This window comes from Tyto alba, unplaced genomic scaffold, assembly GCF_018691265.1.
Source record: "Tyto alba isolate M040663 unplaced genomic scaffold, T.alba_DEE_v4.0 Super-Scaffold_19, whole genome shotgun sequence".
Taxonomy (NCBI): domain Eukaryota; kingdom Metazoa; phylum Chordata; class Aves; order Strigiformes; family Tytonidae; genus Tyto; species Tyto alba.
Window position 1 is genome coordinate 9,808,197 of NW_024881281.1, and position 26,204 is coordinate 9,834,400.

General features: G+C 47.8%; 1 protein-coding gene across 1 annotated transcript in view; it reads left to right on the forward strand.

The window, feature by feature from the left end:
- Positions 1–25,857, forward strand: part of CASTOR2 (cytosolic arginine sensor for mTORC1 subunit 2) — a 123,141-nt gene extending 97,284 nt beyond the window's left edge. Inside the window, exons 3-9 of the mRNA XM_032993712.2 lie at positions 15,031–15,224; positions 15,991–16,123; positions 17,450–17,573; positions 18,153–18,263; positions 19,631–19,713; positions 21,177–21,271; positions 25,335–25,857. Coding sequence (XP_032849603.1) covers positions 15,031–15,224; positions 15,991–16,123; positions 17,450–17,573; positions 18,153–18,263; positions 19,631–19,713; positions 21,177–21,271; positions 25,335–25,400 — 806 coding nt within the window. The 3' untranslated portion in view covers positions 25,401–25,857. The remainder of the gene's footprint in view (positions 1–15,030; positions 15,225–15,990; positions 16,124–17,449; positions 17,574–18,152; positions 18,264–19,630; positions 19,714–21,176; positions 21,272–25,334) is intronic.
- Positions 25,858–26,204: the final 347 nt, after the last annotated feature.

Consider the following 26,204-nt stretch of genomic DNA (forward strand, 5'->3'; position numbering starts at 1 on the left):
AGGGAGTGAGTCCTTCTGGTCCCCGTGGGCTGGGGAACAAGACTCGTCTGAGCAAATGTCTCATTTCTCCTGAGTGAGTTTGGAGATTTTGTTTGTTTAAAGAAGGGTCGTGAAAGATGTTACGCTGGAGCCAGCCACAGTCATCCTTCTTCCCCCCTCCTTCTCTGATGGCAACAGTAAAGCATGTTACATATTTGTGAACATTATGTAGCACATAGGAATTAATGAGATTTTCCTGTTCTGACAGCGGCAGGAATAATCAGACCGGTGTCTTCATAACACCCGGAATGCTGAAGGTTTTGGGGGTGTGTGCTGCTGAGGAGCGTGGTTAGAGAGGGCTACCCAGCCCCTGCGCGGGTGCTGGCTCCCCTGCACGGGGCTGCTGCCGAGCGGGGTCGCAGGCCTGGGCACAGCCCGGGCTCAGCTGGTGCCTGCCTGCTCGACGTGTTTGCCTTGCGGCCAGCTTGCACCTCGCGCCTGTCTGCACATCCAGCACAGCTAGGATCTGTTTACAGAGCAGTTTTCTCTTGCTTGGAGTGCTGGGTGTAGCAGAAAACAGGTTTGTGGTATAACTGGGCAGATATCTTTAGTCCCAGGCAGGAAAAATTTGCTCTGCTTTCCATGTTGATACCATATACCCATTGCCAGGGTGCAGTGTCAGCAGCCCCTCCAGCTCTCTCCAGGCCCCCTTTTGCCTGGTTGCAAAAGCATCCAACAGCCACATTCGTACTCAGCCAGAGCCAAGCACTGACTTTTGTGTCCAGAAAGATCTACTGTTATTTCTTCTTGCTCTCACCCTTCCCTTGCTGCCCTCCTCTAAAATTCCCACCCTTGGCTTGCTGAATAATTTCAAGGTGCTAATTGCCCCGCGCTGCAGCTGAGCCATTGATCTGGAACACAAACAGTCTCGAGGTAATTTTCTGTCTGAGCCAGTCTGGGGCTTACGCAAGTGCTGGTGTTTGTTTCCTTGTTTTTAATTTCCTGCAAAGAAAAGCTTTTGTGTTGCTCTCGACAAGATGCCTGTGCCTCTGTCTCAGTCACCGGCCGCTCCGTCAGGCTACGTGGGTCTCAAGGAAAATTGACACTAACAATACCCGTTCCTTGTGTAATTGAAGTCTGTGGGTGGGAATTGAAAGTCCTGCTCAGTCTTGTCCCTCTATCAAAACTGTTAGTCTATTCCTTGAGGTATCAGGTGGCTTCTCTTGCCCATCCCTAGTCCCACATTTGGGACAGACTGGGAGCAACTCAGACTCTTTGTCCTGTTAGTAAAATATGTGTTCTGTTAGGTAAATACTTGGAGGCAGAGGTTGCTGGGGTTGCTCATCTCTGAGGTCTCAGACATCCCTTTCTGTAACAGCTAACTACAAAAAAACAGCACAGGGTAACTACTGGCCCCTGGAGAGTGCAGCACGCGTCCTGCGCAGCAAAGAGTTAATTCTCCTATGGCTATTGCTTCCAGCAGCCCTCAGCAGAAGCGTTGTGCCTTTGCAGGGTTTGATCCGTCGAGGGGGCGGGGGTGTGCAGATGATGTAATGTTAGCAACTCCCGGTGCTCTGGTAGTAGGAGGCTATGCAAAAATAAACTCATCTGCATTCATTTCTCTCCCCAGCTTGCATGTGCAGGTTCGGTTTACCTGGCGGACTTGCTCTTGTAGCTTCTAAATGACATCAGTGGTTGTTTTGCTAACCAGGGAAGAGGGCAAGGCTGGTGCAGCAGCTCTGGGCAAGGAGCAAAGGGCAGCACACAGCCCGGCGTGAGCGGGGCTGCGTGGGGAGGTGCACCCCTCCGGGACAGCAGCGACAGTGAATAAAGCACAGGATGACCTTTGCATCCCATTTCTGGGAGCGATCTTGTCTCCAGGTGTGGGGGGGATGTGCATAAGTAGAGATGAGTAACAGTTGTCTACCCTGAATCATACGCACATTCTGAAAAGTGAAATATAACACCTATCTCCTGCTACAAAAGTAGCCCCTTCTTTACAGGGTCGGAGGTGGAGGCCAGCTCTAAGGTGTGCATGGACCCAGGTGGCGGGGGGTGGATGTTTGCACCATTTGCAGTCCTGGCCTCTTTCCCGCTGGCTGGTAAATCCTGTCCCTCTGGCAGGTCTCACGTTGGCAGGAGGGGACGCTTCACCCCCCCGCCACTGCCTCGCACCGTGCCTTTGGAGGGATGCTGGCTCACGCACACTTAAGCCATAGCTTTAAGGACTTCATCTATAGAAAAGGTAGTATTTCTTCTGCTCCTGTTTCCGAAGGCTTTGCCTGAGTGGGTGTGTGCAGCCCTCGCACCTGTGTACTTGGCTTTCCAGAAATGGCAAAGATCAATGACATCTCTGGAATAATCCGGCACCTCCCAGCCAAGGAAAGATTTTCCCAGTTCAAACAAAGTAGTGAAATATCCGCTCTGTCTATCCACAAGTTCACAGAGTAGAAAAGGGGAGGTAGAAAGAAAGAAACATCTCATAAGCTGGAAACTGAGCTGCTGTGAATCCTTTTCCCAGCACCACCCTGTGTCACCTGTGTGCCTGGCGTGGGCAGGAGGTGGGGACGCAGCAGAGCTCCGCTGGTCTGCGTGGCTGGCAGCCAGGAAGGGTCTTTGGTTTTTATGATGGTGGGCTCAGATGACAAGTGGCAAACAGGTATCGTCCTCGGGATGGGTTGGGTAGCCAGCGCTCCCAGGTTTCTCTCTGGTTTGCCCGCAGACTTGTGGATATGACTGCACTGCCCTAGAAGTCCCTTTTAAACGGGTGTAGTTGTTTGAGTGGTGCTTTGGATCCATTCTGTAGTCTCAGAGTGAGATGGGAACACCCCAGAAACGGACCTGCATGATTGTCATTGGACACTATTGAAACTGTGTCTGGTCTGACTTGGTGTGGTCACTGGTATCCTGAACATCTCCAAGAGACGTGTCTTCTCCTCCACATCTTTTAACTGGAACAAGAGGGGGAGCATTTGGAAAAAACAATCTCAGAAGTTGGAGAGCTTGACATTTTCATGTGAAGTTATTTGCCTTGCAGATCCCCGATCTAGCACTGTACATCAGAGACCCACTCGACTCTTAAAAATGGCCTTTCTCACTCCTTTCACTGCCTTAGCCATGCCTGTGGCTCTGGACGTGACCCAGGACGCACACAAGACTCACTGTGGCACAACACGGGACCGCAGCAGCACTTCCAGGAGCAGTGATCTCATGTACCCGCCAGCGGCACAGCTTTGCTGGGCTTTTCTTCCTGCCCCAACCTTCATCTCAGGCTCAGGTGAAGGACCAGAGTCAGTCAGGGGACTTCCATGAGACCTGGGAAAAATGATGGTAGCAGAAAAATCCCTGCAAAGCCCAGTGCATATGCTCATCAGATACTAGATACTGTGCCAGGGAAGGGAGAGGGACAGACACATGAGCTCAGATGGGTCTTCAGGGATTTGTGCTGGGTGCCTCTGGTGAAGCAGGTTGGGCTGCAGCAGGTCTGACAGAACATGTCACTGCTTGGGTATGTGGTTAGTGTGGGACAAGCAGAGACCCCAGGTAGTGTTGCTGGCCTCTGCCTGCGGCACCTGGAAGGCTGCGGTGCAGCACGCAGCGGCTGTCGAGTTCAGCTCTCTGTCAGGTCGACACGGGGATGCTAATTCTTTGCTTGAAGACGGGGAAGCTGAGATTGGGAGGAATTTTTGCTGATTTTAAAGGAAATATATTGTGCTTCGTATGGCTGAAGATCTCTCTCCTGCAAAGGGAACTTGCATTGCAAACACATTCTTTTCCCCCTGGGAAATCCTGGCCTTCCATTACTGCAAGGGGATCCAGCTGCTCTCCAGATGCAGACTGAAGGAGTCACTTGTTTTGGTTGTAGGTTGGAGGCTAATGGAGGGAGAAAAAAGCAACTGCTTGGATTTCTGCGGCTATTGCTGGTTTACCTACTTCAGAGGGTAAGAGGAGGCATGGAGCCCCCTCCCCTTAGTGGCACAGGCGCTGCTGGGGGTGGGTCTGAGTGCCATGGTGCTGCAGACACAGGTGGCTTTGGGAAAACTGCATGAAATGAAAATACCAGGAGACAAATAAAGGGGAGCTGCTTCCTTCAAGTGCACCAGGATGGATGGCCAAGTCACATCATCTGAGCTTATTTTTGGTGCTATTACTCTTTAACACCCAGGAACCACAATGCTCTGTGGTGCCAATATTTCACATGCGTATTGCAAGAGAGAAGGACTTTAGCGACCACACATACTTAACGTGGAAGAGAAACACAGATAAGGGAGAGGACATGATGTGCTCAAGGTCACCTCATAAACTAGTGGCAGAGTAAGGCAAGTAAGCCATGTCTGCTGGGGCCAGGCCCCGGTGATGGACTCACAGCATCCATCTGCAATGCTGCAGCCCTTGCCAGTGCCCCAGTATCCTTGATGCAGTCTGGGTCTGTCTGGCAGGGATGGGGCACCTGTGAAACAGCTTGCAGCTCTACTGACCCCTAAGTCAGCAGCCAGCTGGTCAGGGAGTATAAAGAAAGTCTGGAAGAGAGAAAGCTGCTGGTGGTGCAGCCAGGGGAGTATTCATCTTGAGAACTAGCTGCTCCAGGAAACACCAGTGATAAAATGCCGTGGGAGATCAGCAAACAGTTTCATGTTTTCCAACATGTAATTGATATATACTCTAATTCCCCTCTATTTAAAAGAGAAATAAGCAGTGGGAATAAGAATATATTTCACTTATTTTTCTGAACATTGATGAAAGTTAGCATTATGCGGGCTCCCCAGCACATACTTTCAATTACAAAAATCTTCATACCTGCAGCATACTGTTTTCGTCTTTTAAATATCATAGCTCCTTTCTTCCATAAAAAGCTTCCGTGAACTTGTGCAAATATTTGCTTGCTGTTCAGTGGCAATTTGGATAGTCACCAAATCCAGGAGCGCAGTTGTACAAGCGAGTTGTGTTCTGCTGGAGGGATCCCTGCCATAGGCAGCTCCAGCCACAGCTGAATGCAGACACCTCGTCCCCAGGCCTGGAGCTCTGCAGGGAGGAAGAGACCCACATCTCCAACTTGGAAGGGCATCTGGCAACATCTAGGTCTTTTAGGTCAAATCCAGCAAGACAGAGTGCAGCAGGAGAGCTTCATCCCCTGTGCTGCTTCTTCACCACCTCAGAGGTCAGTAGCTCTTTAATTAGGGCTCTGCTTTCTAGATCTGTATGCTGAGCACGTGGCTGAGGCGTAGCCGATGCCCGCAGAGACCTGGGGAGTAGAGACACAGCCCTGTCCCTGCAAAAAAAAAAAAAAAAAAAAAAAAAAAAGCAAAGTGTTAAAATCACTCTTGCGGCGGCTGGTGTTTCGGTGACCACGACCAGCTGGAGAGCCAGGAAGAGCCCCCGAGGTGCTGATAGCAAAAGCACATCTTCTGGAAGCTTTATTTTCCCTATCTGCACTGCCATGGTTGTATCTGAATTAGATCATTCACAAGCTCTCAGCCATGCCTTCTCTTTTAACAGATACGGGAGGCGTCTTTGGGAGTACAGTGGTACCTCCGTTACGGTGGGGGCACGTGGGCTCGCAGCGGGCTGGGGCTGTGCGGCGCTGGGGAGCGGTGCCGGGCTATGTCCTGGCCAAACCTGAATTAAGCAGCAGTGCTGGGTTGGCCGTGGCGTGTGCTCAGGTGCGTGTGTGCCGTGGGCTGTCCACCCTGGTGCTTCCAGTCACACGGAACGTGCCCGGCCCAGAGACCCGGCGGCTGCACAGGAGCGGCTGCGTTTCTGAATGCAGCATGCTTCTTGCTTCTTAAAGTCAGAAAAAGTGGCAGACAGTTTTAACCTGGCTTTTGATGACTTTTTGCATTCACAACAGGCTCCAGCAGCAATAATCACTTTGTTTTAGCTCTTCCCTGGGAATGGGCTTTTCAGGCTCCTCTGCTTGCCTGTTTTCAGGCAGCAGATCGATCCTGAACAGCTTATGTTGGGTAAAAGTTACTGGTTTGTCTCTTCAGTCCCAGTGGTGTGCCAGGCATATTTGATTGCTGGAACTTGCCCAAATTCCTGTCTGCACCCTTAATTGGGAAACAGGGATGGGCATGAGCAGGGGACTCCAGAGGTGTAAATAGATCAGTCAGCCACATGGCGTCATCTCTGCTCTGTGCAAATGCAGTTGAGGACATGCTGAGCAAAAAGAATGATTTTAATTAGCACGTACTGCTTCCCAAGCTCTGGAACTAGTGTAAATATGTTGCCACTTCTGCTGCTTTTAACACACTAGCTAGTAAACTTTCCAGGGAGGTGCCACCCCTCAGCATCTACCTCATCTCACTCCTCAGAATGCAGGTAGGCTATGTCCATGTCAGCAGAGGCGAGGATCCCTTTGGCATCTGCTGAGAAGGGGATGCACATGTTCCTGGATAGGCAGAGAGAAGCAGCAACACACTGTCCTCCTCCATCATCCCAGGGCATGGACATGGTGCCTGGGATGTCTTTGTGTAACCGTACCGTAAATGGTAAAAATACACTGACTTCTCCATCTTTGAGTATGACATCTCCAGCGCTGTCAGAAAGACTTTTTGACTTGACTTTGTGCAGATATGTGGGCAGATACATAGCAGTGGAAAAGCTGCACAGCAGCGTACCCTCTCTTCTCTGCAAACTTTTTATAACAGCTCTTGCTAAAGAGCTGCTTGATTGTAGTGCCTGCAGAAATGTTTGTGTTGTATGGGACAGTGGATGGGGCTGGTTAGAAAAAGTAGGTACGTTACATAAAAAGTGCTCAGCTCTTTTGAAAATTCAAAAATACTCACAGATGCCTGCAAATTGTTTACGGGGCCCTTGAAGATTCGGTGGAGATGGCTGAGCCGACACAGTCTCTCTGATAGCTGCTGAGGTGGCTGGAAATACTCAGTATTGAATCACTTAATATCTCTGGTTAGGAGCTATTTCTCTCTCTTTGTGAATGGGGCTTGAAGAAATGGCCTGGGTGACCTCCATGCTTTTGGAAGCAGGTTTTTCAGTCTCACAGTTTTTATAAAATAAAAGCAGGATGAATGCATTTGTAATTTCCCTCCACTAAAGGCCTTGGAGAACTCCCTTGATTAGTAACAGTAGCTTCAGTCAGATGAACATGGGACCTGGGATCTCTGTGTATAATTCCCTGTGTATGTAATTTGTCCTGTTCACATGAATAGTTTGAAATTCAAACTGATTATTACACTGGGTAGACTTTTAAATTAATTGTCAGACAAACACGAGAAAATTGCACTGGATATGTTCGCCCATTCTAATATAAACCCATAAATAGCCTTTAGATTTAGTTAATCCATAATTGAAAGAAAATCTGTAACAGTAGACAAGGAACAGTGTAAGATAAATGTCATGTGAGAAATGAGGGAAGATGGCTGCATTGCTCAGTGTCACTTTGGGAGCACTCCCAGGTGTGGATTTGGGGAGAGCTGGTCCATACTGTGTGCTGTATGAGCGCTGGCTGCTCAGAGCTCAGGGAGTGAGACTTTGACAGGCTCTGGCTGCTTGGTTTTTTCCAGAGGGTGAGTTCTTTTTTGCTTCCTTTTTGTTTTTCTTTCTTTCTCTCTATCTATCCATTTGTCTGTCTTGATATTGGAAAGTGAGAGACCTTTGCCTTTCAAACCTGCTTTAATATCCCTAGAATAGCACTGGTACCAACAGCGTCCTCCCTCAGTGATGAAGGAAAGATGCTCAAAGAGGCCAGAGGAAAACTTCCCAGTTTCTTCCATTGTCACCCTGTGTTCAGACACTTAAATCTTTGCCACTCTCCCTCTTTGGGCAGAAATTTTCCATGCTGCTTGTCTGCCTAGTGCTGATTTCTGCATTAACTGTGAAATGCTTCAGTTGTGAGATGTATATAAACACCAGATAAACGGGTCAGCTGTTTCTTCAGAGCAAGGTTTAGAAGAAATAGGGGGGGTTGTACCCACTTTATAGATAGGAAACTGAGGCACAGAAACACTGAGGTTAAATATATAAAATGTCAAGCTGTCATTTCCTCACTGCAGAGTGTTTGAGTTTATGAACCTAACAATGTTCTTTTGACAGTTTTGTGAGTGGGATAATACCTAAATAGGAAAATGAGATGACAGGTTTCACAGCTTCCCTGTTGAGGGAGTTTGGAATAAAAACCCCTCAGTTTTGCATGCTCTGTTAGGAGAAAATGTCAAAAACACAGAAGCACACAGTTAGAGATGGTGAGATGGCGAGGATCCCTGGCTGTGGATCCAGTCCTGCAGAGGTGCCCAGGCATCCCATCGGGAGCAAATTTGGGATGCACAGAGAAAAGACAAAAATTGAAGTTTCACAGTCCGCTGTGATCCTGGAGAAACCTGCTGTCCCATTTGCTAGTAGCGCTTGGTATCTAATGAACATTTGGAGCTACCAGCACTTTAAAAATTGCTGATGTGCTGCTGGATGGGATGTTTTGCTGCCGGCTCATGCCTCTGAGACTGAGCCAGGGCGCGTGCTGCAGGGCAGAGGTGTGGTGCTGGAGGCATTGCACTCCCCGTGTCGTGACTCATGCTCGCAGGGCTGTCTCGTGTGCCTGCCTGTGGCACCCGTCACTGGCACAGGTTGCCCAGGAGGTGGTAGATGCCCCATCCCTGGAAACATTCCAGCTCAGGCTGGACAAGGCTCTGAGCAGCTTGACCTAGCTGAAGATGTCCCTGCTCACTGCAGGGGGTTGGACTAGGTGGCCTTTAAAGGTCCTTTCCAACCCAAACCATTCTGTGGGTCTGTGATCACCTCTGGTGTTGCCCTCAGAAGAGGGTGGCAGCTGACCAAACAACTAGCATAAATGGAAAAAATTGCAAAAGCTGCTTGGTTGTGAGTGCGCCGACCTCTTCCCAGGACAAGCTCGAGCTCATTGGCATGTCAAATGATTTCAGCTGAATCAGAGCTGTGGGATTTTCTTCCTTCTCTTGTGCACAAAAGCATTAACTTTTTGGACCAAATCATCATGTTTCCCAACACCCAGCCAAGCGGTGTGCTTTCATCTCGCCTGGCTATTGTGCTCAGTTAAGTCCCTTGGTGTGGGAGTGTTCTGTGGCACTTGAATCAAACCGACACCAAGGACCTTCTGTCTGGAGCCATCTCGCACCGTGCTGCAAACTGCCTGTGGGGCTTGTTTAGAATTTATGCAGCAGCAGAGGTCTTTGCTCCCGGTTATTACGTGCGAAGCTGGCAGTGTATGTTTTTTGAGGCGAAAAGAAAGGGTATTTGTATCCTCTGAAAGGTTATGATTTGCATTGTAACATCCCCGAGATGTTTTTGCTGCCCTGGTGGGGTCCCCATGGGGGAAGCGCAGAGGTGGATCACTTTGGCTTGTCCTTGCAGCAGAGCAAAGCAAGAAACGGGGCGTCCTGCAGGATTAGCACTCGTGCTTCCAGAGTAGTCGGGACTGGGACATACAGAGCTGGGCTTTGGACCAGCTTCAGAGCTCTTTCTGGATTTTAGCACACTATAGAAACTGATAAGTGGCATTTTTACCCTGCTTTATCCCATTTCGCACGACTTTCTGGAAACGAGAGAAACAGTGCTCTATTTCCTAACATTAAAGGAATGCTTACTTAGCCTAATTTCTCAAAAGAAACGAGGCTCAGGTAGTTATCTTCCTCCCACTCTCCCCTCAAGATTTTGAGCTTGTGTGTCCAGTTTCCAGAGCTCCCTCAAGGATAAAAAGTTCCTAGGACGTTTTCTGAGCAGAGACATCCAGTTCAAACACATGCACTTTACTAGCTGGCAGGGAAACCACACCGGTGGGTGCTGGAAACCGGCCTTGGGCATCCCAGCTCCCCATGGGCCCGCCACCGCACGCCCTTCTGGGCAGCACCCAGCTCCAGCACCCCGTGGCCCCTCCTCAGTGGCTGTGTCATAAAGCCAACAGAAGTCAGAAGGATGCCGGGGCTTTGGATCAGGCTTTATGACCTGAGATAAGTCCTCACTTCATTATAAGATGGGATTTTAAAGCTGCAGAGCAATGAAAAGCTTCCACTGGGCAGTGGGAAGAGAATCCTTTAATAAACATAAAAATCCTATTAAAAATATATATACATAAACTGTGCTGCCACATAGAGGCATTGGTGACAGCTCTCCCAATTTATCATGAATTTTGCAGTCGACTGTGCTTTTATTTTTAATGCCTGACCATTGGAGTCCTGCTATTGCAGGAGCTTTTTTCTTTATCTTTTTAATACAAGCAACAGTCTAGCTGTCATTTTTGCAGAGAGAGGCTATAAAAAGTGAAATAAGTACAGTGTAAAGGATCTAAAGCCAGAAGGCTGGTCAAAAAAATCCACGGTATTTTTTAATTTCATTATTTTTTAACATTTGGAATTAGCCACAGCTGCAAACGTAAGTCCTGTCATGATAAACTGAATGAGCAATTGGTTCATTCAGAGTACCAGAACAAATCAAGGAGTAGCACATCAACAAGAGTACTCTGGTATAATGCAAAAATCTATGTACTGAGTGAAGATAAGCGCTTAAGGAGATGATCCAACATACCACAGCAAAGAAACAAAACAGCTGAGTGCCTTCATTTCTCTCCAAGCACTACAATAAATCCATCAGGTATCTACGGTTTCACTTGAAAGCTGCTAGGTGTCCCCAGGTGGGTACCTGACCGCTGTGAGGTTGGAATGAGGTCCACAGAAAACAGCTCCCAGGGTATCCTTTTGGAGGAAGGGAGTAAGTCCCTGGTTGGCAGTGCTTTGCACAGCACGGATCCAGATGTCGGTGTGGGTGGGTGAGATGCATTTCTGCTACGGAACTGTGCACTTTCCAGTTATCCCCCATGAACTGTAACCCTTTTATGGGAAATGTGAACCCATTTAAATTAGGAACAGAAAGGGGAAAAAGAGTTCTGGTGGTCTTGCAATTTCGCAGAGCATTTTGAATATTTTCCAGTGCTCTTCCAGAGGGAGAGGACTCTCTTCTAGTGCTTTGCCTCCTGCTGTACAGGGTGCATGAGACTGAGGGGTCCCCAGGGTGGAAAATGGAGGCAGAAGAATGTTGCTGTTTTCCCACTGTTGTGCAGACCCACACCATCGGGCTGACTCTCTGGTTGGGGCTGTAAATGAGGAGATTTTCCTTCCCTGCTTTCCATGACCACCTTGGCTGCTTGCAAAGACCCGTGAGCTGGAAGTTCTTCATCTGGGCGGCATCCTCCCGAAGGTATTTTAAGAGTGCCACATGGAGCACCAGCCTGCAGTGCTTACAGCATTTCGTAGCACTCCAGTGGCAGAAATTCAATCCTTATTTGGGTTTTGGCCAACGTTTGTTGTCCTCACTGGAAATAGTATTGATTATTTGAGCTCAGGAGCCAGTTACGGCCGATATGATAGTCACCACCTTGCATCCCAGGATGATGTGTGCCACAGAGGCTGCTTTGCCCCTGCTGTACATGCCAAATCGGCCAGTGAGGCTCCGGACAGACCTCTGACCTTTTAAATCACCCGTGGTGTGAATAAGCAGTTTAACTCATGCCCCGAACTTTATTTAACTTGTGTTTGTTGAGCTTGTTTTGAGCAGGGGTTGACATTTGTTTAATACCTCCCTCGGTGGGTGCTGTGTCCCACATGGCATCTGTCTGTCTGCTTGGTGGCACGGCAGATTTCACAAAGTGGGGAGAATTTTGGATGAGAGAAAACTGCTGTGCCAACGGAGAGCGGTACCGTGGGCTCCTGGAGCCCACCAGCAATTGGTACCTAGCACTGCACTGCCAGGCAAAATCACACACGAGATGAATGCGGTACTTGGGCTATCAGGATGATCACATCGTCTGTAGGTTGATGGGGTTCCATGCCAGCTAGCGTGGATGAAATGATAGCTGGAGTCTGTGAGCCTCCTCTGCTTGCCAGTGATGGTTTATCGACGGGCAGCAAACGACGGTTACAGAGCCTGCGGGCAGCTGAACCGCTCCGGGGTGCCCGCAGAGTGTTGCGCAGCAAACGCACGAAAATCTAAAGGCTTCACCCCAAAGCTAATTCAAAACAAAGATCCTAATTACAATAAACAAAGCCCAAGTCTCTGACCTCTTAGAGGTCCTTCTCAGCCATGGGTGAGATGTCCCCTGCGACCAGAAGCGGGAGTGAACTGCACTCTGATAAAGAGGATCCTGAGAGGCCAAAACCAGAGAGATTTCTGCACGGCCCTTGCAGTGTGAGGACAGGGGAGCGGCGGTGCCGGAGCTGGGGGGTGTCAGGAGCAATGCTGTCCGCAGGGGGAGTGACAGAGATGGTGGGTTTGCTGGGTTGGTGCTGAAACGTGGGTGATTCCTCATTTTGCTCTTTATTTATTACCTTATTCTGCCTCACTGGGTCTGCGTTAATGTTATGTCTGGTGTTTTCAGCTCTTCTTGGGTTTACTGCATTTAACAGCTTCCTGGGCAAAGCACCTTCCCATGTGGCTTATTTGATGCTATTTAGATGAATTTGTTGAGCCTCTAGCCTGGGTTGTTTCATTAAAATTTGGGCTGTACTTTTCCATCTGGCTGCCTACTGGAAACAGTGTCCAAAATTGGTATTTCAGTCACTTACTATATATTTTTTGCAAAGTTAATTGAATTGTGAGAAGCAGGTTACTTAAGCAAATGCAATGGCCCCTGTCACACTTCATCGGGCCTGTTAAACACATAAAACCAAACATGATCAACACTTTCCAGTAATTACAAATGCAACGGGCAAATCAGCCTCCCTGCCCCCTGAGGAAGAGGTTGTCGAGGACTTTTTGGGGCAGCTCCTCCAGCGCTGCTGCTGCTGGAGTGAAATGTGACAATGCCTCTGTCCATCGTGAAATACTGCATCTTCCATCACATCCCTTACCCAAAATAGTATTTAAAGTGGTATTTAATGAACTGCAGCCAGGCCTGTATCAGCCATAGAAAGCAGGAATGTTGTCTACGCCGTTTATAGAGAGGGAAACGAGTGGTGATCTCTTCTCGCTGCTGGTACGAGTCGCTGGCGGAGGTGGGCACATCGGGGCGTGCCGGCTGCGGGTGGGACAGGTCGGTGAGCGCGGGACCCCAGGGCTGGCGTGGTCACTGGGGCAGCCAGGCTGCCAGAGGCTTTGGGGGATGAGTTTGCAGAGAGGAAAGGTGTCACTTGGCCTTTCTGTGATTTAGTTGCCTGGCTGCTTTAATGGATCTGGGATGCGGGAAATGGAAGTGTAAATACCGATGACGTGCAGGTGGCCTTGCCTGCGCCTGCCCACTCTGTGCTGCCAGGGAGCAAATACATGTCCAAAGAAGGAACACATTTTATTTTTTTTCCCTTCTTCTTCTTATTTATTTCACAGGCAAGGAGCAGAGGTGGGAATAAAGGAAAAAAAGACGTCAGCTGCTTATTAGATCAGCAGCAGTTGTTTTGAGCCCTAGCTTCTCCATGCCAGTTGATGTAGTAATCTTTGTTTTGGGGGTGCTTTTCTGATGCAAAGGGCTGTCTGATCAGAAAATGGTATTTTGCTGCAATAATTTTCTGCAGGCAACTTGCACTGGCCTCTCCGAGGTAACATGCTGTTGATTAATGCACAAACTTACCCACTCTCCCTGGTGTCTAGTTTTCATTCTTTGTAAGCTCTGATTATTCAGTAAAAAAGAAACATTGGCCTATGAAGCTAAACATCAAAATGCAGAAGCAGAACCCTCAGTGTCCCCACTGTTTGCAATGTGTTTGCTCAGGGTTATTTTTATGCCACACACAACTGAGGTTATTGAGGAGAGCAAAATGAACAGTATTTGTTATTCAGTTCATTTTGGGTTTTCAGCGCTGTCGTCGTCTCACAGCAGTGGTGCCTGGGGACCCAGAGGGTGTGAGGTTATGGATTTATTACATGGTGTTTGGAGCTGTACAGAAACAGCTCCCAAAGGTCTCGCTGAAGGAGAAGGAAAGGGTACTGAGTGGAGGAGCCAGGAGTGGGTGGACAGAATAGGAAACTTGGGGATGGAGACATGAAGTGACTTGCCTGCCGTGCCGGGCACTGACTGCAATAGCAGCCTTACTGGGATTTATGCTCTTGGACTGCTGGGCTGCATCTAACCTCTGAGCAAAGAGTGTAGGTTTCCGCTGGGACCTCCGCTGTGTCTTTGCTGGCTGGATCTGCATCTGAGGTCAGGTTTCGTAGGCCAAGTAGATTTAACTGGCGTTATGCATTTCTAAGTCTGGATCTGGATATGAACACTGTTTGTTTCTGTAATTTGCCAAACAAAAATTCAGAGTCCAGAGAATCTTAAGAGAAATTTATGTCTTCATTCTGGAATCCACATCTGGTTTTGCAGGCTGTTAATACATTAAGATTTCTTTTAAACAGTTATTAATTTGTAATTGATGATTTAGCTACAGATTTTTAACTACTTAACAACAATAGGCTAGAAGCAAATTAAATAGAACTGGAGTTATTCTTAAAAAGATTTCTACTATCTTAGTATGTGATCAGGTTGTAATCTCTAGTGTATATGTTACACCATCCATCCCTTAGAGAGCTGTGTGGTTCATGTCTTCTGCTGTAGAGATGGAGGCAGCAGCCAGCAGATGCATAGGATACCTGCTCTGCATCTCCGAAGTCTGGGGCTAGTGCCCAGGCTGCTCTGCCAACCTCCATCTCAAGTCCAGGAGAACAAAATTTGGGTTTAGAGCAGGGAAAATGAAACAAAGAAGACCAGAAAAGCGCAAGTAAAGTATTTGGCGAAATTGTGTGATAGGAGAGATTCAAATTAAGTCAAAGACCTCAGGCTGTTTCCACACAGGCAAGTGAGCAGTGCTGATCCCCAGCATCCCGGTGAATCGCTGAGGCTCACATAGTTCCCTGTGTTGTCCTTGAAAATCTGCATGAATCCTGCTGTGGAAGTTGGTGCAACTGGTGTATCTAAAAAGCGGCATGGTGCCGATCTGTGAAGCGGCATGGGAAGTGCAGGAGGTTGGCTGGATAAGTGTGCTCATCCCATTCCTGGCACTGAGGTCTGTGCTAGCCACATACAAACCAGATGGTGGACCTGGCTCTCTCTGACTCTAAAACAAACCTCTGTCCTCCCCCTCTGTCTCTTTGCAGAGCTCCCTTCCTCAGAACACTTGAGCGTGGCTGATGCAACATGGCTTGCCCTCAACGTGGTGTCTGGTGGAGGTGGCTTCTCCGGCTCCCAGCCCATCGGAGTGACCAAAATTGCCAAGTCAGTAATAGCACCACTAGCTGACCAAAACATCTCAGTGTTCATGCTCTCCACCTATCAGACGGATTTCATCTTGGTAAGAGGACATGGGAGGACCAGGCAGAGTTCCCTGCCACCAGATGAAAGTTCAGTTGGGCAGTTTTTATAACATTTCTGGGAACGAATTGTTTGAGGACCAGCAGAAGTACCAAAGTCTGCTTTCCCCAGAGCTTGGTGCCTTGCAGTAAGGCTCTCTGACATCTCAGGAGCTTTTCCCATGGCATGAGGTATTTGTTGATATGGGTTATCTGGTGTCTGATCAGAGTGCTGAGCCCACGCTGCAGGCTCTCCCTTAATGGAGGCACTGGCAGCATTTCTCACCATCACTCAGATATTGGTTTTCTGAGAGTTACAGAAACAGTGTCTGCTCTCAGGTCAGCTGATGATGGCCACAATGCTCCAAAGTTGTTTTGGGGATAGACAGACTGTCTTTCTGTCTCACACACGTGTATGTGCACGCACACAGGGCACAACCACATAAGCTTTATTTCCTTAGGAAACGAGGCTGAAGAGCAGGCAGTGCTCTTGAAGGGATGCTGGAGAAGAGGTGAAACATCTCCCTCTTAGAAGTCTCCACAGTCTTAAAAGCACGGTGGTGCTTAATCCTGCTGATATTTGCAGTGATATCACCAAATGTGCTTCTCTAGACACACATCCAGATGGTAAATAAACTTACCCACCTGCTGGCTCAAGCAGGAGTGAGGCGTTCACTTTTCTGTGCCCTGAGAGTATGTAACCTCCACTGCAGTGTATTCTCACTTCTGGTGCGTGCCATCACGAGATAATCTTGTTGTCAACTTCAGGTACGTGAGCGAGATCTGCCCTTTGTGATGCACACGCTGGCTGCTGAGTTCACCATCCTCAGAGTAGTGAATGGGGAGACAGTGGCTGCCGATGACCTTGGGATAACGAATGGATTTGTCAAACCAAAACTAGGTAAGGACCAGCATGGGCTCAGCTTGCCAGGGAGGTGGTCTCCATGGCACGTGGGGGTGAAAGTCTGCCTCCTACCTTCCTTCAACATCTCGGTGAATGTTTATCCTGTTGTAAGATAATAGTCTTAACACATGCCTGAGTCCTTCCCACTTCAACCAAGGATTTGAGTAGGTACTTAATTTTCTGAGCAGTGCTGATGAGCTTTGCTGAATTTGAGCCTTTTAATGCTAGTTTCACATCTTCAGAGGAGACATGCTTTTTGTAGGACAGAAGTACAGTTCATTTCAGTTGCAAAAATAACATTGTCTGTAGCCCATATTTCCATGTTTCAACATTTCAAAGGAAAATGTCTTACATAAAAGATTGTTTAAATATTGCAGTGATTGATGCACAGAGAATATTGTTGTTCAACTTCCACACTTCAGTCCCAGTTAGGATTGAGGCCACAACGAGCGCAGGCCTGTACAGAACCTTAGGATGTTTCCAGTCTAGAGGAACAAGCATCAAGCAAAGGGCACAATCAGGAAAAGAAACTACTTAAATACGTATGTTTACGTACACACCTCTGTGTAATTTTGTGCCCATAACCAAACAAAGCAGGGATCAGTTATTATGAAGTGCCACTCAGCCTTGTCACTCAATAGCTGTAAGTCATCTTGTTTAAGAAAATGAGCCTTACGCTAAAGCACGAAGGAAGGGCACAGTGAAACAGATGTTGATTACGCACAGGTATGCAATTTGCTGTGTTGCTCTGTTTAATAGTTGCATGCCTAAATACCAGATGCTTCTCAGCCACTGGCTGCAGCGTGTTCGCCAAGCTGCTGCATGGTTGCTGGTTTTTAATTTTTGTAGATATTATGGCAAAACTGGCACCCAGGAAGGAGGGAAAAGAGGGTGTACTGCCAGCAACCACAGCCGGAGAAATGCCTTCCATGGCCCTGCCTTTTAAATGGTGGAAGCCTGAATTTACTTCTACTTTTCAGTTTGTGTTGGCACCTCCTTTAGTTTGCTTCTTGTCTCCTGTGGATGCACCCGATGGCCTGAAAGCCCCTATGAGCAGAGAGCTGACGTGTGCCCGTGCAGGGCAGGGTACTCGGGACGATCTCAGCCTGTACCTCAGGGAGAACAACGCAAGAGCAGGTTGTCCCCAGGCTCCTCGGTTCCTGTCAGAGAGCCAGCAGGGCTTCAGCAAGGAGGAACTCCCTTACAGACCCTGTCAGCTTCCTCTGCGGCCGCTGCTGGTGCGTGGATAACGCGTCTGGTGGGGCGTGAACCTGCTGCAGACGTGGCTTCATAGTTGTGTGTGTCTGTGTGTGTGTCTTTCAGTTCAGAGGCCTGTCATTCATCCCCTTTCCAGTCCGAGTAATATGTTCTGCGTCACCAGCCTGGATCCAGATACCCTTCCCACTGTTGCTACACTCCTAATGGATGTCATGTTTTACTCCAATGGGTAGGTCCTGGCAGGGCGACGGGCTCCCGGGGGAGGCGTGGCTGGCTGACAAATTCACATTGCTCCTCTGGGATGCCCAAGGATCTGCTGTGGCCTTATGCTGCTGCAGTGCTCAGCACTTAGGGAGGGAGGTGTCACAGGCTCAAGAGGGTTCTCCTGACAGGCGGAAGCCAAATAGAAGATTGAGGGTGCCCAAAGACATCCGCTGGCTTTGGAAAGCTGAGCCTTTTCAGGTTTAAGCTAAGAGTAGCAGGGTGATCAATGTGCTGCATATCCACCTATGACCAGGGGATGTACAGCTGGCTGTGCTGCTGCCCGTTGGTGCCTGTGGCTCCTGGCCCACAGCCTCCCATGAGAGGACCTTGGGGCAGCGATGGAAGAGTTTTGTCAATTGTGAGGACTGGCGTTCCTTTCCCCTGCAAAAACAGAAAAATGAAAAGCGATATAATGTGACAGGACTCAGTGTCACTTCCTTATGTGAGTGTATGAACATTTCTGGTTTCACTGGCTGTATCTGCTTTAAAAGCCTCCCTTTGCTCTTCTAGCCACAGTTAATGCTGTTCTCTCCTGTTTCTTCAGAGTAAAAGACTCAGTGGTGGGCAACGAAGACTCGGGACATATTCGCTTTTTCTCCTTTTCTCTCATTGAGGGTTACATCTCCTTGGTCATGGATGTCCAGACACAGCAGAGGTGAGCTTTGGTCTTAGGGTCTCCTGGACCCCAAAAAAGTACCTGGGATGTTCTCAGAGGGGCAGGAAGCAGTTTAAGCTCCTCCATGTTAATTCTTGGGAGCCTCGTTGTGTGGGTGTCATGCGCCTGTACAGCCTTTCACTTTTCTGAGTGAAGTCTGGCTTGTTAGTTCCAGCTCCTGAATTTTGGGCTTGTCCGTCCAAGCCCTCAGTGAAATCACAAGCTGATGTAATGTGGGGTTATCTCACTTTTGAAAGCAGAACACTGGAGCAAAGTGATTTTGACATTTTTATTCCATTGTTCATTAGTTGTGCTTTTAAGAGCAAAACCCAAAAAAATCTGGTGTACACGGTTGAAGTTTTACTGCTAAAGGCAAAAAGTAGGGTGGGGATGTTGGTGATGCTGTCCTCCTGCTTTGCTTTTACACATGGCTGGGCTCTCTGCAGAGTCTCATTGTGATGATAATGTACTGAGTCATCCCTGTTCTGTGGAGCCCAAGGCTCGTTTGTCTGGCAAGGAGAAAGTCAGCTAGGGAGCAAATATCAGCCTGTTTGCGTGTGTGTGTGCTTTGCAGCTTCACATCACAGAAGTCTCTGAGGTCTGGAGGCTAGACAGGATGCTGCACCGAGATGCAGTGCATAGATTTGCTTCTGCAGTGTTTGGTTTTGATTCTTGCCTGCCCTAGGGTCTTGTTTTGCAAACTATTAATTGCCCTCTTGAAAATTTCTTTGACTTTAATTGGAGTAAACCTCTGCCTGCCTTCGAGAGAGGCTGGAGGGTTTGCGCAGCAGCCTGGTGCTTGGGCAGCCTGGGCAACCAGTTCCTTCTCTGTCACACACCTCCTGCTTGACCTTGGGCAAGTCTCTTAGGCATTTTCCCCTGCTAAGAAATGGGGATCTCTGCAGCGATCCCAGGGACCTCCAGGGGTGGTATGGAAAAAAGCAGTGATGATGCTCAGACATAAAAACAGTGGTCACCGTTTACACTCCTAAGAGAGCAGGTATGGAAACATATTCTGTCCCTACTTGTTTCTAAATGCAATTCAAATCAAGCCTTCAGATTATCAGTCTCAATGTTTGTGAGGCTTGGACATGGCCTGTTTCTTAGAAATTTTCCCATCCCTCCCTGGGTGCCCGTGCACACTTCCAGCATCAGATGATTTACCATCGGACATCTGGAGGGGCAGGCAGGTGCATCTGTCCTGCTTGCCTTGGGTTTTCTCTGTTTCACTGAGCTGCTGCTGCTACAGCTATTGTTGGCTTCAAGCAGCACAGGGATGCAGACAGGAACAGCAGCATCCCCGCAGGCAGAATCTGACACACTGCTGTGTTTTAATTGCCACGTTTGGTGTTCCTTTTCTTTTACAGATTTCCTAATAATTTGTTGTTTACAAGTGCATCTGGCGAACTCTGGAAGATGGTGCGGATTGGTGGGCAGCCTCTTGGCTTCGGTAGGTAAACATTTGGGGGATCAGTTGGTGCACAGGTAGCCAGTCGCCTCAGGGACTTCAAGGATGATGAAAAAATCCATCTGAGGCTGAGGCTTTTTAAGAGCAAGCAGCTTAACGTGACTTTGCAAGCTGAGATTTTCAAACAGGAGGAGTCTGACTCCTACCTAGTAAGTCAGACTTCTAAATATACTTTTGAAATTGCTACATGCTTGATGGCTCCATCTAAATTGCATTCATCTGCTGGACTTGGGAGGTAGCTACAGCTAGGTCTCTGTTTAAAGAGAAAAAGTGGACAAAAAGATGGCATGGGAATGCATTGTAGATTACTGAAATCAGTGGTCAGAAGGCACTGTCGTCCTCCAGTGCAGTCCTTGGGCAACTCTGTGGCTTTAGGAGGTTTAGTACAGGTTATGGCAGTCCAAGTGGGAGTCCTATTCATAGACCTGCTTCACATCCAGTGCTGCAAACATTTATTCAAAAGAATATTGGGCCTAAGTTGCACAGAGCAAATACTTTATGTCTGCAACATCGTTCTTGCTATTTTTATGTCCCCTGCAAATTTCAGGAGTTCAATCTGAATCCTGCAACAAAGGCCTGATCTTCAGAAAACACTGGGGCTCCTTCTCATGGTCTCTGAAACAGTTATAAAATACAGGCTTCAAGAACATTTCTGAAAAATATTTGGCCAACTTTTCTATTTAACTGCAACTTCTACACCAGACACCCAAAAGGAGCAAGAAGAAAATTTTCATGTACCTTCTCTTTATGCATCTTAGAGGCAAAATACATAGAAATGGCACGGTGTATGCCATTGATGGGACATCAGAACACCTACCAGTCCCCTAAATATGCAATGTTTAAATATGTTAGCTTACAATCAATTGGAAATATTCAGTTTGGATCAGTGAAATTCAGATTTCATCTGGAAACAATGTACCATTGATCTGTTATGAACCGGACAGATGAACCATTTAAATTGGTTTGAAATCTTGTCTCGGGGGCTGTGGTGGGATGTGGTCTAGGAACCATGTGTCCAGGCTGACCAGTGGGTCAGCATCTCCTCTCTCAGAGATGAGGCAAAGTGTTCAATAACAACTAAAGAGAAAAATGAAGGTTAAGGGCATATGAGACTGTTCTTGGTGCTTCCTTTCAAAATGTCATTAATTGCCTTTTTTTTGAGGCCTCTGAAAATCATCCCGGTTCTAATGTTTTGTGCCTTTGGGGGATTTACATTTCTCTGTAACAAACCCAAGGCGATGAAATCAAATGTGCAATGTATGGGGGTGGCCCAATGAGCCCAATTCTTTGGGAAAGAACATGTTTTACTACAGAGATCCCTTCTGATTGGAGTTTGTGAAGACAAACTTCTCCCTGTATAGGCATGGAGCTGGTGAGATCCAGGAGTTGTGTGAGACTGACAAGTGCCGTTCAGACAATGATTGATTTTTTTATCTCCCCCACAGATGAATGTGGAATTGTCGCTCAGATTTCTGAGCCTTTGGCTGCAGCCGACATCCCAGCCTACTACATCAGTACTTTTAAGTTTGATCACGCATTGGTGAGTATCGAGACAGCTTCTTTGGAATAGGGGAGATCTTTTCGCTGGGAGAAAACTTATGATCAGAAAATCATTGCCCATCTGGAGAGCTTGTGGGAGTGCCTGTGCTCTGACGTAGCCCAGCAGATCTCTCTCTCCAGCCTCCTGGGGTCAGAGGCTCCTGAACCAAGGGCAGCCCTACCCCAAGGCAAAGCCCTGTTACCCAGTGGCATTCTTGCAAGAGGCTGGTCTCAGTCCTTAAAGACCTACAGCAATGGAGATGTCAGCGCCCTCCCCGAGCAGTCTCTTCCACTTCCTCACCATCTTTTATTGGAAACAGCTACAAACCCTCTCCATTTTCTTGCAAATGTAGTTGTGGGCTCCAGACTCTCAGGAGGCTGCCTTTGTGTGGGGAGGGGAACTTTCTGGAGAGTCGTCTCCCAACAGCAGCCCCCTGCCTTCATCTCTTGATACCTGCATGGCCCTAGCCTTTGCGTTTCGAGACCTGTCTATGAGTCCTGGTTAGTTCTGCTGTCCCTACATCATCCTCCTCATGGAATAGGCCTTTGATAAAATAGCAATAATTGGCAGCACAGCAAGGGAAGGTGATTTTGAGAGAAGGGTCTTGCCATGTTTGTTCTCATGAGTGCCCATAAGCAGTTGCAGCAGTCATCAGCGTGAGGGTCTTGCCATTCGTGCAGGGTTCTCTTTTATACTGGCAGATATTTTGCCTTCTAGGCCTACCTCTGCTCCTTCTTTGGCTGTATAGGACACCCTCAAAAATGAGGAATTTCCCTGACAAGTGAAAATTGCTATGCCTGTAGCCACAAACAGAATAGCATTTGATTTGGAGCCTCTTCCCCAGCTGCTGAGGGAGGGAATCAGTAACCCATGTGCTAACAAAGCTAACAAAACTCAGCTGCTCTGTGCTTTTGAAGTTTTTCTTCTTAAATGTGCCCTTTATTGCATTACACTTCTCCTTTCACCACTGTAAATTCGCTGCTTAGATCCTACTTTTGACCTGTAAAAGCTCCAGTGAGTTCAAGGTGGGTTTTTTTCAGCTAATTACTTTGGTTTTTCACAGTTGGTGTGAACCATTTGCAGCCTATAGGTCACGTGTGTAAAGAGTAAAAGTAAATATTATTCCAGATAGCAAAGGTCAAAGTGTTATATATCTTTGTCTTATTTTCTTGAATATTAACTGTGCTGATAAGATAAGCTAATAAAACACCATTTTAAAATCAATACTGTTAGCTTTGCCTCACATTCCTACCTGTTGTTGGGGCCCAGGTGCTTGCTTTCTGTGCAGAGCACAACATGCAGAGTGCTTCTAGTTGTCAGGCAATATCTGGAGAGCTAAGCCCTGTCAGTTAAAACAGATATTTCACTTAAAACTTGTGCCATACAATTGTGATGACTCTGCAGGCAGCTCCGCCTTTTAAAAGTGTCTCATCCTGCTGCACCTGAGCCCAGCAGATCCCCACCTCCGAGCAGCTGGCAGGGTGTTACTCAGGCCATGCACTGAGGTCTGCCCATCTTTCTTACTCAAATCAGTATCTTAGCATTTCCCTTGCTACTTGCTGTTTTCTTTTTGTACAGCTTAAGAGCTTTTTCATCTGTCAGTGCTATTCTAGCTGTCAAATCCTTCCTCCGTGTGGAAGGTGCATTTCAAGCCCTCCTTTGCATGACTTTGCTCCAGGTGCAATGGCTGGGCTGTGTGCTTGCTGGCTCTAGGTGGCTTTTGTTGACCAAGACCCTGACTTAGATTTTGTCATGTTTTCCCTAACTTTGCTGCCCAGCCACCTTGACTTCTAGTGACGTTTGCCAAGGTCTGAGTGCATCTTGAATCCTTTCTCTACATCCTCCCTTTCTTTATTTAAGGTTGTTTGGTACTTGCTGTCAACAGTTTAGAGTGCTTTCTAAAAGCTTGTTGCTTCTTTTGACCTGATCTTTTTTCTCCTGGGCATCTTAAAGTGGGTTTTGTTGCCTAATTTTTTATTTGACCTGAGTGTTAATACTCAGGTCTTTCTGCAATGCTGTAGCTGTAGAAGTCTGCTGTGAAAATCAGCACCTGTGCTGGAGAAGAAATCCCTTTGGGAGACAATGCTGAGATGGGAACCTCCAGGTCTCTGCTCTGTCCCCCGGGTGACATAAGGTCGGGCTGAGAGCTCTGCAGCTTCCAGCTGCCTCTAGAGAGTGCAGGTGAGAAGAGTCCCTTTTCCAGGTGCTCTGCTCTCGCTGCCTCATGCTCAGAGGTATCTTTCTCCATCAGAATTTTGCACCTAATGAGGCTGAAGCTGTGTCTGGGACATAGTTTGGAGCTTTACATCTCTCTTCATGGTGGGTGCTTTGATCTGCCCTCCAGCTGACAAGCGAAGGTGTTGCACCAGCTGCCCTGCGATACGGATCTTTGGTACAGGGCAGAGAGGGGTAGGACTTCTCCACCGGTGGCAAACTAGGATGTGTCCTACAAATCACAACTGTTTGCACATCTGTCCTGGAGAAAATCTGGCCCAAACTTTCGTGGTATGATTGATACCATTTCCTTGCCATTAAGGGAGTCGAGCATTTTGCAGTGAGTGAAGGATCGGCCCGTTGTGTTTAAGTGAGGAGGTGGGTCCCTGCACCTCAAAGCCAGCTGGCCAGAACTGGCCAGTTCTGCTTCCTCCTGCTTCTGTACTGCACTGAGGGAGCACGTGGAGAGACCCGCTGATCGTCCGCTGGGGCTGGCTAAGAAAATGTGTTTTGCAAAATTGATTCCCGTGTCTTTTCTCATTATCTTCTGGAGAGGCAGAAAGTCATACAGCTTCTACCACTGTAGTATTCAATGTACTGGGAAAAATGATGGAGGGGAGGCAGGGGAGAATCCTGTCTCAAAGTCCTATTCCCTACAGTGGACGCTTGCAGGGGTTTTCTTCCTAACCCAGAAAAATTTGCTGTATGGTTGTTTTATTTTCTTCCTTTCCCAGCTGACTTTTGTTCACACATCATCAGAGTTAGCTGCTCCTATTCCATCTTCCCATTGGAAAATGGAACGGTTTTCTTATTATTTCTCATGAGGTTTTTTCCTCAGTTTTGTTAAAAGCCTTGCAGAAAATCACAGTCCAGTTGTATTTCCACTGTCTGAGCTCTGGAGGGTGTCCAATGAATCCAGGTATTGTACTTCTGGCCAAGGACTCAAATACCTCGCAGAGGAGACAGTCCCTTCTTCAACTTACTTAACGTGAATTATTTTGGCTTCTTGCAGCAGCTCACAGATAATTTATTTTTCCCCCAGTCTCCTTTCTACTTTCCAAGAGCTGTTAGCTGCCTGTCCCCTGAGTGTCGTCTTTAAGTTTATGTAATGGTCAGACGCCTCTTTTCTGTCTGATGTAACTTTACTTGTGATATTCTTTTCTACCGATGACAGTTGCTCTTAGATCTTTTGTAGCTTCTGTTACAAGGGTTTGTTCTTGCAGTAAGTGTGAAAAGACACCCAGTAACAATTTTGTATATGTACTTCTGTGGTTAAGTCTCATCACGAGACTGAGTAAGAAAGCTGGGGTGCGACTCTGCACCATCTGGGACCCCCACCACAAGCAGACTGGCGGTTCTCTTCTTTTGATGGACAAGTTCCCCTGTCACCCGACGTGGTCTCCCCACGCACACTTGTGGGTCCCAAACCAGTAGGATGCCCTGGAGAGCCTCATGGAGCCCTTAGGCAGCCGCCTAAATCCATCAGCACAGGCACCATGCATGAGCCAGCGTACAAAGGCTTTACCAACAAAAGGAAGGGAAAGGAGGGGAGAGGAAAAGGAGAAGAAAAAGAAACCTCCAGAACAGTCGCCTCCCCACCAGCACCCACCATACAGACTGCAGACCAGCCAGATCTCACAATATTTGCTCCTAGGGGTACCGTGGGTTAACGCTTTTGATCAGAGGGTGTCTCTTGTAGATGGAGTCCTTCCTCCGTGGAGTTCAGGCAGCCAACAGCAAAGTGCCTGACTCCTTGGCCCTGTTCTGGCTTCGTCTCCTGACTCTCCTTTCCTTGTTGTCCCTGCCTGGCTTCTGCTAGAGCATGACCTTTCTTTTTGTTTTTTTGCAGGTACCTGAAGAAAATATAAATGGTGTGGTCAATGCACTCCAAGTCAGTCAAGCTGAAAAGCATTAGAAATCTTCTGAGCTGGTTCCAGATGCTTTTTATTATTATAATTATTATTATTATAATTATTATTATTATTATTATTCTTTTTTTTCTCACAGTATTTCTTGAAAAATCTGATTCCAGAGAGTGACATGAAAAGAGACTGTGGAAAGTTGAGCAGTAACAGCTCCAATAAGCCTTTGTTTTAATTATTATTATTATTATTGTTATTTTATTAAATTTATGAATGAGGGGCAGGAGGAAAGGGCGTTCAGACGGTTTCCTGACGTTCAGCTCCAAGGCGAAGCGTAACCTGCCCGCGCTCTCGGTGTGGAAGGAGCTGCCGGGGGCCCCCGTCTCTCCCCGCGGCGCGGGCGCTCTGCCGACAGCCTGGCGGGGACGGGTGGGCCGCTGGCTCAGAGAGCGCCCTGAGAACCATAAACTGAATGAAATGTGGAATTAAACAGAAAAGACGTCGCATAGTGCTGGCTTGTCTCCTCGCATCAGACTTTCTGAGGACTGTCCGTCATTGCCTGTGTTAAGATAGGATGGGAACTGGGTTCTGTCTCCCCTGACAAACCTGTTTGGTGTTGGAAAAGGGGAAAATACCCAGTTACTTGAATTTTCCCCTTTTCCCTTTCTCTCTGTGGTCAAAGCCTGACTGCTCCGAGAAAGCCTGGGCAGGGGGAGCGTTGCTCTGCCCCACCTCCTGGGAGGTGCCGTCACCAAGACTTTGTCTGCATAGAGACGTGTCCATTTTAGCTCAGTTTTCCCCAATCACCCTCCCCCTGCCCCCAGTGTCCCCCTGCCATGTCCCCTGCTCCAGGGCAG